Source organism: Mixophyes fleayi, chromosome 5 (assembly GCF_038048845.1).
Source record: "Mixophyes fleayi isolate aMixFle1 chromosome 5, aMixFle1.hap1, whole genome shotgun sequence".
NCBI classification, from domain to species: domain Eukaryota; kingdom Metazoa; phylum Chordata; class Amphibia; order Anura; family Limnodynastidae; genus Mixophyes; species Mixophyes fleayi.
In genome coordinates this window covers 9,153,545-9,167,124 of record NC_134406.1, presented here as the reverse complement: position 1 = coordinate 9,167,124, position 13,580 = coordinate 9,153,545, and the positions used below count along the sequence as shown (strand labels likewise).

The 13,580-nt window shown below is 38.6% G+C and overlaps 1 protein-coding gene across 1 annotated transcript in view; it reads right to left on the bottom strand.

Annotated features, from left to right (window-relative positions):
* Positions 1-3,814: 3,814 nt before the first annotated feature.
* Positions 3,815-13,580, bottom strand: part of KCNK9 (potassium two pore domain channel subfamily K member 9) — a 123,758-nt gene continuing 113,992 nt past the window's right edge. The window contains exon 2 of the mRNA XM_075211677.1: positions 3,815-6,207. Coding sequence (XP_075067778.1) covers positions 5,366-6,207 — 842 coding nt within the window. The 3' untranslated portion in view covers positions 3,815-5,365. The remainder of the gene's footprint in view (positions 6,208-13,580) is intronic.

The following is a 13,580-nucleotide window of genomic DNA, read 5'->3' as shown; positions in this document are numbered from 1 at the left end:
AACATGTGACATTTGTTGATTCTTGCTGGTTAGTTTATTTGTGTTCCTTGATCTGTGATTGGCCGGATTCTCCAGTTTGCGTTACTTATTCATCAAGTTGCATCTCCCTTTTATAGAGGCTTGAAACCTGATGACATTGGTGCTGAAGCCTTTATCAGAAAACAAAGATGAAAGTCGGAAATTCAGACACATGGGAGAAGAGCTGGCTACACAGGTGATTTTTAGTTCTGCGATCTTAGTCGACTAACCGCATGACTGGTAACACTCATTTTATAACCAACTGTGTCCATAACAGTTTTTGACTCCCAATGCTGCAAATTCATTCTCTTGCATGAACTTCAGGAAATTACTCATGTCCGTGGAGGTCAATGGAAGAAGCAATAATTAGCTGATCCCAAGAGATGTTAGTGATTTTGGGCAGGAATTCCTCTTGTGAAATATAAAATAAAGAACTTTTTTTTTTTTTAAAGGGCCATTCATTGAGCGAACATGACTTGATTTGGAGTCATGCATGTATAGGAAACCCAACATGTCTCTTGATGACAGTTAGGATGGACAAATACCAAGATATAGGCTCTTATTAATTAATCTGCAGGGATAACACAGATTTTCTATTGCTGATTATCGCATGTACATGTATTGCCTTGGTCATTGAAAGACGACAAATGTCTTCGCTGGCCGGGGGCTACTGTCGAGGATCGGATTGAAGTAGCCTTTGACAGACAAGCAGAAAGCCTATCTCTGGGCAAAAGACATATTTTTGACTGAGATAGGTCTTCTCTCTGTTGAGCCTTTTGAATCCTAGGGGCGACTGTTGAATATGGTGATGATCATAGGGATGAAAAAAGACTCACCTCTGAAGACGTTAATAAATAGTCCTCGTAGACCATATTTATTTTATTCAAGTAGTCTTCATTGCTAAACTGACATCAAATGTATTTCACAAGCTCAGCGCTGAACAGAGTTCAGTCTTTGGGACTGAGTAGGAGTTTTCTGTCTCCAAACATTGCAAACAAAATCTAAAAATTAAATATACGATGATGATACTGAATCTGCACTCAGAGATATGCAGAAGTGAATATCAAACGTGTGTCTCTCTGGTCATTATGTTTAAATGTAGACTGAACCTTTACTGAGGAGTACCTCATATTGTTGTGTTCTGGGGGTTTTCCAGTATATTTGTTTTCTTAAATGATTCTGTGATTTTCATAATTACAGAACAAGGTGTTACAATGTGATAGATAGATAGATAGATAGATAGATAGATAGATAGAAGACATATAGATATGATATGGTTAGATAGATAGATAGATAGATAGATAGATAGATAGATAGAAGACATAGATATAGATAGATAGATAGATAGATAGATAGATAGATAGATAGATAGAAGACATATAGATATGATATGGTTAGATAGATAGATAGATAGATAGATAGATAGATAGATAGATAGAAGACATAGATATGAGATAGATAGATAGATAGATAGATAGATAGATAGATAGATAGATAGATAGATAGATATGAGATAGATAGATAGATAGATAGATAGATAGATAGATAGATAGATAGAAGACATAGATATAGATAGATAGATAGATAGATAGATAGATAGAAGACATATAGATATGATATGGTTAGATAGATAGATAGAAGACATAGATATGAGATGGATAGATAGATAGATAGATAGATAGATAGATAGATAGATAGATATGAGATAGATAGATAGAAGACATAGATATGAGATAGATAGATAGATAGATATGAGATATATAGATAGATAGATAGATAGATAGATAGATAGATAGATAGATAGAAGACATAGATATGAGATAGATAGATACATAGATAGATAGATAGATAGATAGATAGATAGATAGATAGATAGATATGAGATAGATAGATAGATAGAAGACATAGATATAGATAGATAGATAGATAGATAGAAGACATATAGATATGATATGGTTAGATAGATAGATAGATAGATAGATAGATAGATAGATAGATAGATAGATAGATAGATAGAAAGATAGAAGATATAGATAGATAGATAGATAGATAGATAGATAGATAGATAGATAGATAGAAGACATATAGATATGATATGGTTAGATAGATAGATAGATAGATAGATAGATAGATAGATAGAAGACATATAGATATGAGATGGATAGATAGATAGATAGATAGATAGATAGATAGATAGATAGATAGATAGATAGAAGACATATAGATATGAGATGGATAGATAGATAGATAGATAGATAGATAGATAGATAGATAGATAGATAGATAGATAGATAGATAGAAGACATATAGATATGAGATGGATAGATAGATAGATAGATAGATAGATAGATAGATAGATAGATAAATAGATAGATAGATAGATAGATAGAAGACATATAGATATGAGATGGATAGATAGATAGATAGATAGATAGAAGACATATAGATATGAGATGGATAGATAGATAGATAGATAGATAGATAGATAGATAGATAGATAGATAAATAGATAGATACAAAGGGCATGAGCAAAGCACAAAAAAGGAGTAACTTTGCACCTGGGCAAATCCATGTTGCATTGGAGGGAGAGGTAAAGTTAACATTTATAATTGGGGTAAGGCATCAACTTTAAATTTCAATGTAAAAATAAAGCTATCAAGTGTCTGTGTGCTACATGAAAAAAACAACCAGTATTTAACTTATGTGCAAAATAATAAACTAATTTTCACCCCTTGCATTGTAACATGGTTTGTCCAGGAGCAAACTTACTCCTTTTCTTTTTTTTTGCTTTGCTCCCCTTAATGACTTTGGCCCAAAATGTTTGATTTTTAAGTATTGCTCTGATTCTCATTTTCAATTTCGATTTCATAATTGCACCAAAATATATACAAAATATAATTTAATAAACAGTATTCTTTTTTTCACATCATTGTAAATATTCGTATAGAGCTTTGATGATAGTTGGGCTTATTTAACAATTATTAACAATTAAGATGTGTGTGTGATTTTTTAGTCTGTTGAATTTTCTATACAAACTATACAGTTATGACATAATATCTGCGGGACATTTTAACAGTGCCATTAAGCCCTACTCATGAGGGACAGAAAACCGATTATCCAGAAAGTTCTAAAAACCAGAAAAGAATAGTTTAATTATTACTGCTGTTCTGTGACTTTGGGTACATTTTTAAATGGTTTTTTTTAGCTGTATTTTAGCCATGGTGCTCCAGATAACGTAAAAAAACTCTTTTTGGAAAACCTCAAATCCAAATCGTTTCAGGATTATAAATCTCATAGCAGTACTGATATAGTTCAAACTTAAAAAGTGCAAATTAAGATTAAAAAAAATCTAATGGTTTTATCTTTGTAAAAATGTATTTTAAAAAAAAATAAAATAAAATGCTACCCATCAGAGTATATTACTAAACAGAAAGTTACTATTCTAAAGTATATTATTAAATTATCCCGTTAGCTTCCTCCATCCTTGTCAAGACACAGAATTTATTTCCTACATTCTGATGCTTCCCATTCAGCCAGCCCTGGATTTCTCAGTCTCTCTTACGTTTAACAAAATAAAAAAAGGACTTCCTGTTGAGTAATGTGGATAATAATTTGGTGGTTCCTGAGATCCTTCAGAAATCTATATATTTTCACTAGTGTGTGTGTGCTAACCCTGCTCCCAGGACAAATATCATGACCATATAGGCTTGTCAGAAATCAAGGTACCCCTGCAATGCCCCTCAAACAAAACACAACGGCAAGGTGTTAAAATCAGGAGAAGACAATTTCAGAAAGATAGAGATATGAACAATTTATTGCAACCCATAAATCTTTAACTTTTCTTATGAGGTACAAAGCTCTGCCATCGAGGGCATGGATGCCTATAGGTTGTTGGCTGGCATGGTACATACAGCAGGTCGACATGTCTGCAATTAAACTTTTAGAACCAGCTTTTCAAAAGCAAACTGACGGCATCTATTATAGACACTGATCATCCCCCAAGGAATCTGCTGTTGCCAGCCTGATAAACACCGCAGTTCCATGTCCTTTTAAAATCCAGCAATGTGGCTTTATAACAGAGAATTCATCTCCCACTCTGCCAATATGGCATCTAAGGGATTTGCAACCTTTGCCAGTTTCCAAGAAGGTCAATACAGAGGATACTGTCCCTTGAACTCTTCCTGACACCAAACAAAGGCTTATTACCATTATTTACAAATAAAAAAAAAAGCAATAGAGACTGATGTTTGTAGTTATACATACAAGAAGGAATGCCCTGTCTCTATTTATTGAATTGCAAAAAAAAAAAAAAAATGTGCATCCACCCAAATATACCCATCAAGCATTCCCTAAAAATATAATTCTATTCATGCAGGTACTTGCTGCACCAAAAATATTATTATTATATATATATATTTTTTTAAATAAAATAATGAAGACTTAAAAATACAATTTAACCCAAATCGGTGCCTCTGTTTCACCGATAAGCGTCCGAGCAACAAATTAAATTTTGAAACTGAGTGGCAAACAGAAATTAATAATTCTGGTGATGAAAAAAAAAAAGAAAATTATAATAATGTGGATATTTTTTTTAAATTATATTATACATTTTTTTGTGTTTTTCTAATGCATACCAGTTTCACAAAGTGCATGCTTTATTTTATTTTTTAAAATTTTGAACTGGCAAGCTAGAAATATCCATCCTCTCCGTCGTTTTAACTATTTTATTAAACAATCTATCTAGCATTTGCAAATGTATCAGGCAATACCCGGCATATAGACTGACTAATGCACATGCTGTATCTGGCAATAAAAAATAATAATAATAAAAATTAATAATAATAATCTTTCCTTTTTTTTTTCATCTTTAGATCAGGGAGTAACTTCAAGATTGAGCAATACATTTGGTTCAAGTAAAGAATACCTGATATTTTAAAAATTTTGTCACAATGTGTTAATTGTCGGGATTGCACAGACATTTCAATGTATACCCGTCACCTGTTCCATTTCTTTTTTTAATATTTTGTAAAACATAAAGTTTGCTAGGTTCAAAAGTACGAGCGGCACACAAGTGTCCCCCTGTTTGTGTGCAACTTTGGAATTGGTACTCAATATCATTTGATTATGAAATCCACTGAAATCCGCTCAGGGGGGGTAATATAAGGCATACTTTGCTGGAGTAGAAGGTTATCATGCTTCATGCTCAGTAACGAGTCTCAGAGAAGGCAGGCTACTTAATTTTGTTGCATTTCTTTTTGCCCCTCTCTGTCTCAATTCAAAAATAAGAATTAAAGGGCAGAGAGGGGTAGAGAGAGAACAGTGACCCAGGGCCAAAACAAGGGCGACCTTAAATGGACTTTCGCCTTTTCATTAGCCTGTGGTTTTCTGTAAAGCTGTGCAACCCAGGTGAAGTAGAGCTAACGGGAGATGGAAAGAGACTGTTTTTTAATGTGCTTGGTGAGATTTCTTCGATCTTGTAAGATATAGAATGAAAGTACTGAGGGTTCAGCTTGTTGCTGAAGGAATTTTGATGAGACATCACCCTACTGGTGTACTCATGGGACCTGTAGCACATGCACGAGCAGACCGACTGCAGGTCGGTCACCTCAGCCTTATATCTCGGCCGACCGTGTTGTGAGTCTTCTTGGATGTGGATGATCATGCTGTTCCGATTTCCGGCTAAAGATGCCCGCTCCTCGGCATCCCTCCTCTCATCTTCACTGTTCATGGTTAAAAACCTGAGAACGACTAAGTTTAGAAATGCCCCAATAACTGTCAAACCTACTAGAATGTACATAAAGCTGAAGGCCACGTAGAGCGGCTTCTTTTGGAGGGCCCTGTTTTTCTGTAGAGCCACGTAGTCTCCAAAACCTATTGTGGTTAAAGTTATAAAGCAGTAATAGTAAGCCTGGAAAAAGCTCCATTCTTCGTAATGGGAAAAGGCTGCAGCTCCAATGCATAGGGTGCCCATGCAGGAAAAGAAGCCAACGGTCACCATATTCTCCATGGAGACCTCCGTGCTCCTCATTCCGCAGCATTTCTTAATCCGTTTCAGGAGGTATTTTACAAAAGTGTTCATTCGCTCACCAAGGCTCTGGAACATCACCAGGGTAAGAGGGATTCCCAATACAGCATAGAACATGCAGAAAGCTTTCCCCGCGTCCGTACCGGGTGCAGCATGTCCGTAACCTACGGGGGGAAACGAAACAAAGTTACCTTAGATAAGAAACCCATAGGACAACAATAAGAAGTGTCAACAATCTACATAGATTGACACGATCAATCCATAGCTATACTAAGGACGTTAAAAGGAAATGGCAATATTTTCAAACATTCGTAATGCCCACATAGTTTAGAACACTATTTCTTAAATTCATTATAATAATACATTCGTCAGAATATATCAGAATATGGGTGACACATTAGCAGTCATCCAACACAAGGGCAGAATAGTGCGTTAACCGGGCAGAGACCCAAAGATTCCATTCACGGATTCTGGGCCCACCACTCTTCTCTATTGGTCAGAAGAAGTCTCTGTTCTGTTCTGTTCTCCACAGGAATGGGGCCTTTGGAGGAGGGGGACGACCCGGCATTGATACTTATATTAAGTATTGGCTACAGCGGGAGTGTACAACCTTTTCCTGGACTGAAGGTCACATTGAGGGATTTTAGTTATTTGAAGGTGCCACAATAAAACTTGAATTGTGTGAAAATATGTTCAATATAATACTTTTGTTAAAAGTTCTTACTGGGATAAAATTGTGTGCCACTTAGCAGTAGTGTCGGTAGTGGCATGGCCAAGCGCCATAAGGGGCATGGCTGTGTCACAAAGGGGGGGGGGTGTCCTGCCCTACCCATATAAAACACTTCATCTTCCCAGACTTCCCCAGTAACACATCACTCTTCCTGTAGTGACACATTTCTCCCCAACCTCTGTAGCATTACATTGCATCTTCTCACCCCTCCTTCCCTCGAAAACAGAGAATAATATTTTTTGCAATAGCTTCACCATATTTCAGCTATTGTTTATGATCGTTTCCCTTTCATTACATTATTACTGTACACACAGAAGTACAACAAATCCCCTGTCTACTGCCTCATCCATCACTCCCCTTTCACATGTCATACGCTATTTGTCAGGCTCACAGTACCTCTCCTGACTTCCATCTTTATCCCTCTGCCACGCTAATTATAAGCTCCAAGTACCACAAAATAAAATTAGCCGCATTATGAGTACAGGCAGGTGGCCTAACCTCTACCAAACACTATGTGAGGATTTCAGCTGTGATGAAGACGTTTCCTTGCCTTCTAACTGAATTGATTGACTGAGGGTATTTCAGGAATGTCTGCTGCAAGACACAATGTAGAATGGAACATAATTTATTGAGCATCCCACGCCATTCCTGAGCTGGGAAATTCTTACAGTAATTGTGGATCCGTTGGAGTTATCAGACACTTTATAATCTTAAAAAAAACAGATCAGGTTAAAACTTTCTTTTACTAATGGTGTTTTCGAACTTTAGACAATTTTAATTGATTGGCATGTACACACCCTCCTGCGAATTCTACTAAATACTTAGCTTTATATTTTTTCACTGACCTCTGTGCTTTTCAGCAACGTTGCGCTGACATTTAACACAAGGCTGTGGATAAAATAGTATTCAGTGCAGAGAGCGCCAGGGTAACAGCATGAACCAACTATGACTGATGGTAGCACAGAAGGAAGACATAGATTTAGTCAAATAGGCAAGAGGGTGTTTACAAGCCTATAAATAAAGTCACCTGAAGGCGAAATCTCATTAATATGGATTCTCCACTGAATTTTTTTAAATTAATCCCTGCCGCCTATTGTATTCTAGGGATGTATATTTCCCAACTGTCCCTCTTTAGTTGGGAGTGTCGCAATTCAAGGGCTGATCCCAACCCACTTTTCTCCAAATACAGACAAGAAGCAATAGAGCTTAAGACACCAGAGGGTAAATGTATCAAGCTGAGAGTTTTCCGGCGGGTTTGAAAAACCAATCAGATTCTAGCTATCATTTATTTAGTACATTCTACAAAATGAAAGCTAGAATCTGATTGGTTGCTATAGGCAGCATCTCCACTTTTCAAACCCGCCAGAAAACTCTAAGCTTGATACATTTACCCCCAGCTGTAGGATAGAGCACTGTCTACCAACTGCTTCATTTCGGGGGGACAGGCAGGATTTTGGAGGACTGTCCTCTAACAATTGCAGAAGCAATCAAAACGTGAATTGTGTGAAAATATAAAATACATTAAGAGTAATACTTGTCCTTGCTGGGAAACAAATGTGTGCCACTTAGCAGTAGTGTCAGCTTGGCCAAATTTTTAATCTCGGTATTACCTGATTCACACTTTTCTGCTTGCGAAGGGGGGAGCTGCATTCACCCAATCCGTCCCTGCCACTGGCTATACTTTTCAATTCAGCACATACCCCATAGACCATGCAGGGACCTGCACGTTACCACTAAGACACCTCTGCTGAGCTCCTCGAACCCAGAACCAGCACAGTCTGACTGACCCACACTGAGCGAGCGCTGGTATCTGACCAATTAGCCCACAGCAATGAAGGATAAACAGGAAGTTGACCATGAGCATTGACAGGTAGAGCATTTATAATATCACTCTATGGGGCAGCAATGTAGTGTACTCAGATTAAGCAGGCCAACATTATGCAACCTGTTGCCCACCAGGAAATGTGACATGCCTGGCATGCTGGGGCTTGTAGTTTCACAACTGAAGGAGAAAGCTGGTGTGGGTGGACGGGAGCTCTCTTTGGGAATAGTAAAACTGTGAAGGGAATGGGACAGCCGGGGCTGTGGATTGGATGAGGGTAGCGAGGAACGGGTGCAAAGGCTTATGTGGGGGGCATGTGTAGGGTAAGAACTGTAAATAGAGCGGTATAGGAATGCCATTGGAAAGGCATTTTGGCATAAAGGGGAAGGTGGGCGGCTCAAACCAGTGTCTTGTCTAGGGCCCCATGGGCCCTTAATCTGGTCTTGCTTGATACAAAGCAATCACTGCACTTCAATTCTTTAAATTCCGTCAAATACTGTACATATGTCTAATGTGAATCATAAACTTGTTATTTTAGATTTGTGCTGCGTGACGTGGGTTTAACATTTTCAAATTAGTTATTATCCATGGGGAATAATGATAGCTAAAATATAAAAGGCGCCATGGAGGTAATCATTAAATAACTGCTCAACAATTATTTATGGGTATGGTGTTTATCAGCAATTGCCTGAGCTTGTTACAAATTATATGCTCGCTACTGGTACACGGCAACAGTTATGATTATAAGAGACTGGATGATTTATCACCTGGTGGTAGAATATTAAAATGATTTAAGTAGTTTGTGAAACTGCGAGTCAGCTGCAATAAACTGTGAAAGGATCGCACTGCTTAAAAAGTCACCTGTAGAAGTGAAAACGTATCTTCTGTTTAAAGGAGGCGTCCTCCATCAGTAAATTGTCATGTATTATTATATGTAGCAGCCTAAATTAAATTTGATTAACAGAAAACATTCAGAACATCCCCAGATGAGACCAAGGAATAACTTCCCCCCTCTTCCGTTACAAGCGCCCAACAAAAAACAGGTCAACCATCATTACGTTGCGTCTGTGCTTAATATTCCTTCTTCAATTGCAAATGACTGCTGGGAGATCAAATGGTAATATACTATGGTTCATAGGACATCCAAATGTAAGATAATAAGGTAGAGAGACTGGAACATCAAATCACGAAATATTGCAGCTAGGACATCCATTTCCAATACAGTAAGATAAGGAGCTTGGGACATGCAATTGTAATATAGCAATATAGGAAGGCTGGGACATCCAATTGTAATAGAGTGAGGTGCAATTGTAATATAATAACTTAGGGAGGCTGTCGTATCCAATCATAAAACAATAAGGTACAGAGGCTTGGACATCCAATCACAATAGACAAAGGTGGGCAGGCTGGGAATATTCAATTACAATAATTAGTACAGTAAGTAAGAGAGGCTGTGATGTCTAATTATTAGTACAGTAAGGAAGGGAGGCTGTGATATCTAATTAGTACAGTAACAGAGGGAGGCTGTGATGTCTAATTAGTACAGTAAGGGAGGGAGGCTGTGATGTCTAATTAGTACAGTAAGGGAGGGAGGCTGTGATGTCTAATTAGTACAGTAAGGGAGGGAGGCTGTGATGTCTAATTAGTACACTAAGGGAGGGAGGCTGAGACATCCCTTAGTCATATAGTAATAATTTACATTACTTTATTTATTTATTTATTTAGTGTATTTTATAATGACCACCTTACAATTAGCAACATTATAAGCTGCAGCGAGCTGGCAGTCTACACTTCTTACAGTAACTATAAATAAAGGTAAATGGAATTTTGTAACAATTCATTCGGAAATGTGCTTGTTCTCTCCATTACATTCCAAGTCTCAAGGCAGTGATGTGTCTTCCTGCTTCTAGATGATGGCATTGGACGAAAATGAAACAAACTGGCAGAAAAGCCCCAAAGAGGTAATCAGATGGCAGTTTTATCAAATATACATTTCCTTATAGTACAAGGGAAAGGTGCTGGGTGCAAGTGAGTGGCAGAGTAGCGTCAGATAGGATGTCAATATAAAAAAAAATACAGGTTGGCAAAGATGCATTGGTTGTACATAAAACAGATAGAAAGAGCAGCCAAGCTAGATAGTAGGATGGTAGTTTGATAAAATACACAGGTAAGCATAGCCCAATATTCTTAATGGTACAAGGATATGGCCCTGCTACAAACTAGGCTATTTAGAGACTTCTGTGGTTGAAGTGGTTGGTTTGTGTGAGTCCTCACAAAATAAAAGATTATAGATTTTGGACTATGGATAAGGGTTTGGATTCACTTTGCTTAACATCCTCATCAGTTTCAGCACTGATGACCACAAGACCATTATTATTATTATTATTATTATTATTTTTATGATCATTAACCTTTATTTATAGTGTGCCACATGTGGTCCGCAGCATCGTACAGAGGGCAAACAGCAAGCCAGTAAATGGTATAACAGTACAATACAGTAAACATATAACACTACAACTGACAACACAGTCACTGATAGCCTGGATGGGTGATGTGGCGAAGGGGTGTTTTCATGACCCGCATGCTTTGGGGCATGGATATAATATTACACAGTGCTTGGCTGCTCTCCAACTCTTCCAATCCCTATAATATACATGGGCAATGCTGCGTGCATTACTGTAAGGTGCACGCAGCTCTCCCTTTGTAAGCAGAGCCGTGTGAAGCGGGGGCAGGGTCCAGCCACCTCAATTATATAGTGGCCCAGGCTTGGAGGGGGGTTTCCAGGTACTAAGAACCCCCCCCCCTCGGTTTGCCTATGGTAATGAGAACACGAAGGAAGAGGGCCCTGATCACTAGAGCTTACAATCTAAAGAGAAGGGAGCAGACAAACGGTTGTGGGGGTGAGCCAATATAAGGGGATCTGAGGGCAAGAAGCAAGAGTGGGAGAGATGGAGGATGAGAGGGTGAGGGATACTACTTGGTGAGATGGTTGAGTGGAGGACTGGTAGGCTTTGTGGGTTTTCAATGACCGTTTGGAGATATACAGGCAAGGGCATAGTCTAATAAAATGAGGGAGATCGTTCCAATGGAGACAATTACCAAATATAACAGATATAACATATTAACGCAACTATAGATACCCAATAGTAATGAATACCAGCACAACTTATTGTTTAGTGTTGTCAGTCTGAGTGCATAAAGACCATTACATATTAACAGATATCCGCATTGTTTGATACATTTTCTTATATCTTTAGCTGCTTTTCTGTCAGAATGCCATATTCTCCGGTAATATATGAAAGGCTGGCACCAGGCAAAGGTTTCTTCTGACGGTTAGCCTTAAAATGCTAATTAAAACAGATGCTTGCTGGTTAAAGTCTGATACATTTCCAATACGTGACGAGCTCCTCAATCCAGCGATTCAAGCAATACTCTCTATAAAAACAGCACAAGTTTCAGCTATGAAAAGAGACGTCTCTTTACACATAAAGAAAGACAGGTGCAGCCTAAATTATTTGTTTATCTGTTAACAACAAGGAAAAAATAGAGAGAGATACAAAGAGAGGGAGAGAGAAGGGGAACTTAAGTAGCAAACCAATTACAGCGTAAATCGATCGGCTAACACCGTTGCAGTTATTACAGATAACCAGCGGTGTGGCAAGAGGGCAAAAAGATCTTGTTGTTGCCTCTACAAGAGATAATCTCACTGCGACATATTGAAGTCATAATATTTTAACTCCTTCAAGACTGGAGGTGTACAAATCTATGACCATTTTGGGGTTTTTTCCATTTTACCCAAGCAAATTTTTTTAATTGCTTTTTTTGGTAACGTGTTGAAATTGACAGCTTTTTGTTTGGATGACCGACAGTTACGGAAACCTAGACAAAATAAAAGGTCCCCATCAGTTTTTCCATGGTTACAAATCTCAGACAATTACATTTTTTGCATTTATACCGAATTGTATTTGTCTAGTACAGGGGTGGGCAAACCTGTCCTCAAGGGCCATATCCAGTTCATGTTTTTAGGATTTCTGTCTGTAGAAACAGGTGGGATAATTACTGACCCAGCCAAATAGATTAACTCAGCTGTACATGATTAAAGAAATCCTAAAAACATGAACTGGATATGACCCTTGAGGACTGGTTTGCCCACCCCTGGTCTAGTACTATCTTGCATTATTCAGCTATCTCTGGCATGGAGTTAGGGATTATTATTAACCTTTACAGGGGCGCACGCAGGATTGTCAGGGGGGTTTCCCCCCCCTGACCCAAAAAAAAAAAAAAAAGAAAAAACACGAGAGAGAGCTGCTGCGCATGCACCTGCGCATGCGCAGTAGCTACGTTTCGGCAGCGCTGTCCTATACAGCAGCCGCATACAATACAGCACCGCCACGGACAATTCTTTGACAGCGCCACGGCTGCTGTATAGGACAGTGCCGCTATGGTGGGCACTAAGTTAGCGCAGGGGGGGGGGATTCTGGAGACTCAGAAACCCCCCCTGTGTGCGCCACTGCTTTATGAATAAAGAGATGACGTATTGCACAGCGCGGAACATTGGTTTGATCATGACACTAACAAGTTACATAGAATGGTAAGTAACAGAAGGTAAAGATTGGGGAAAGGGGAAGCATTCTGGTGCTATCATCATCATCATCACCATTTATTTATAAAGCGCCACTAATTCCGCAGCGCTGTACAGAGAACTCATTCACATCAGTCCCTGCCCCATTGGGGCTTACAGTCTAAATTCCCTAACACACACATAGACACAGACAGAGACACAGACTAGGGTCAATTCGTTAGCAGCCAATTTACCTACCAGTATGTTTTCGGAGTGTGGGAGGAAACCGGAGCAGCCGGAGGAAACCCCACGCAAACACGGGGAGACCATACAAACTCCTCACAGATAAGGCCATGGTCGGGAATTGAACTCATGACCCCAGTGCTGTAAGGCAGAAGTGCTAACCACTGAGCCACCATGCTGC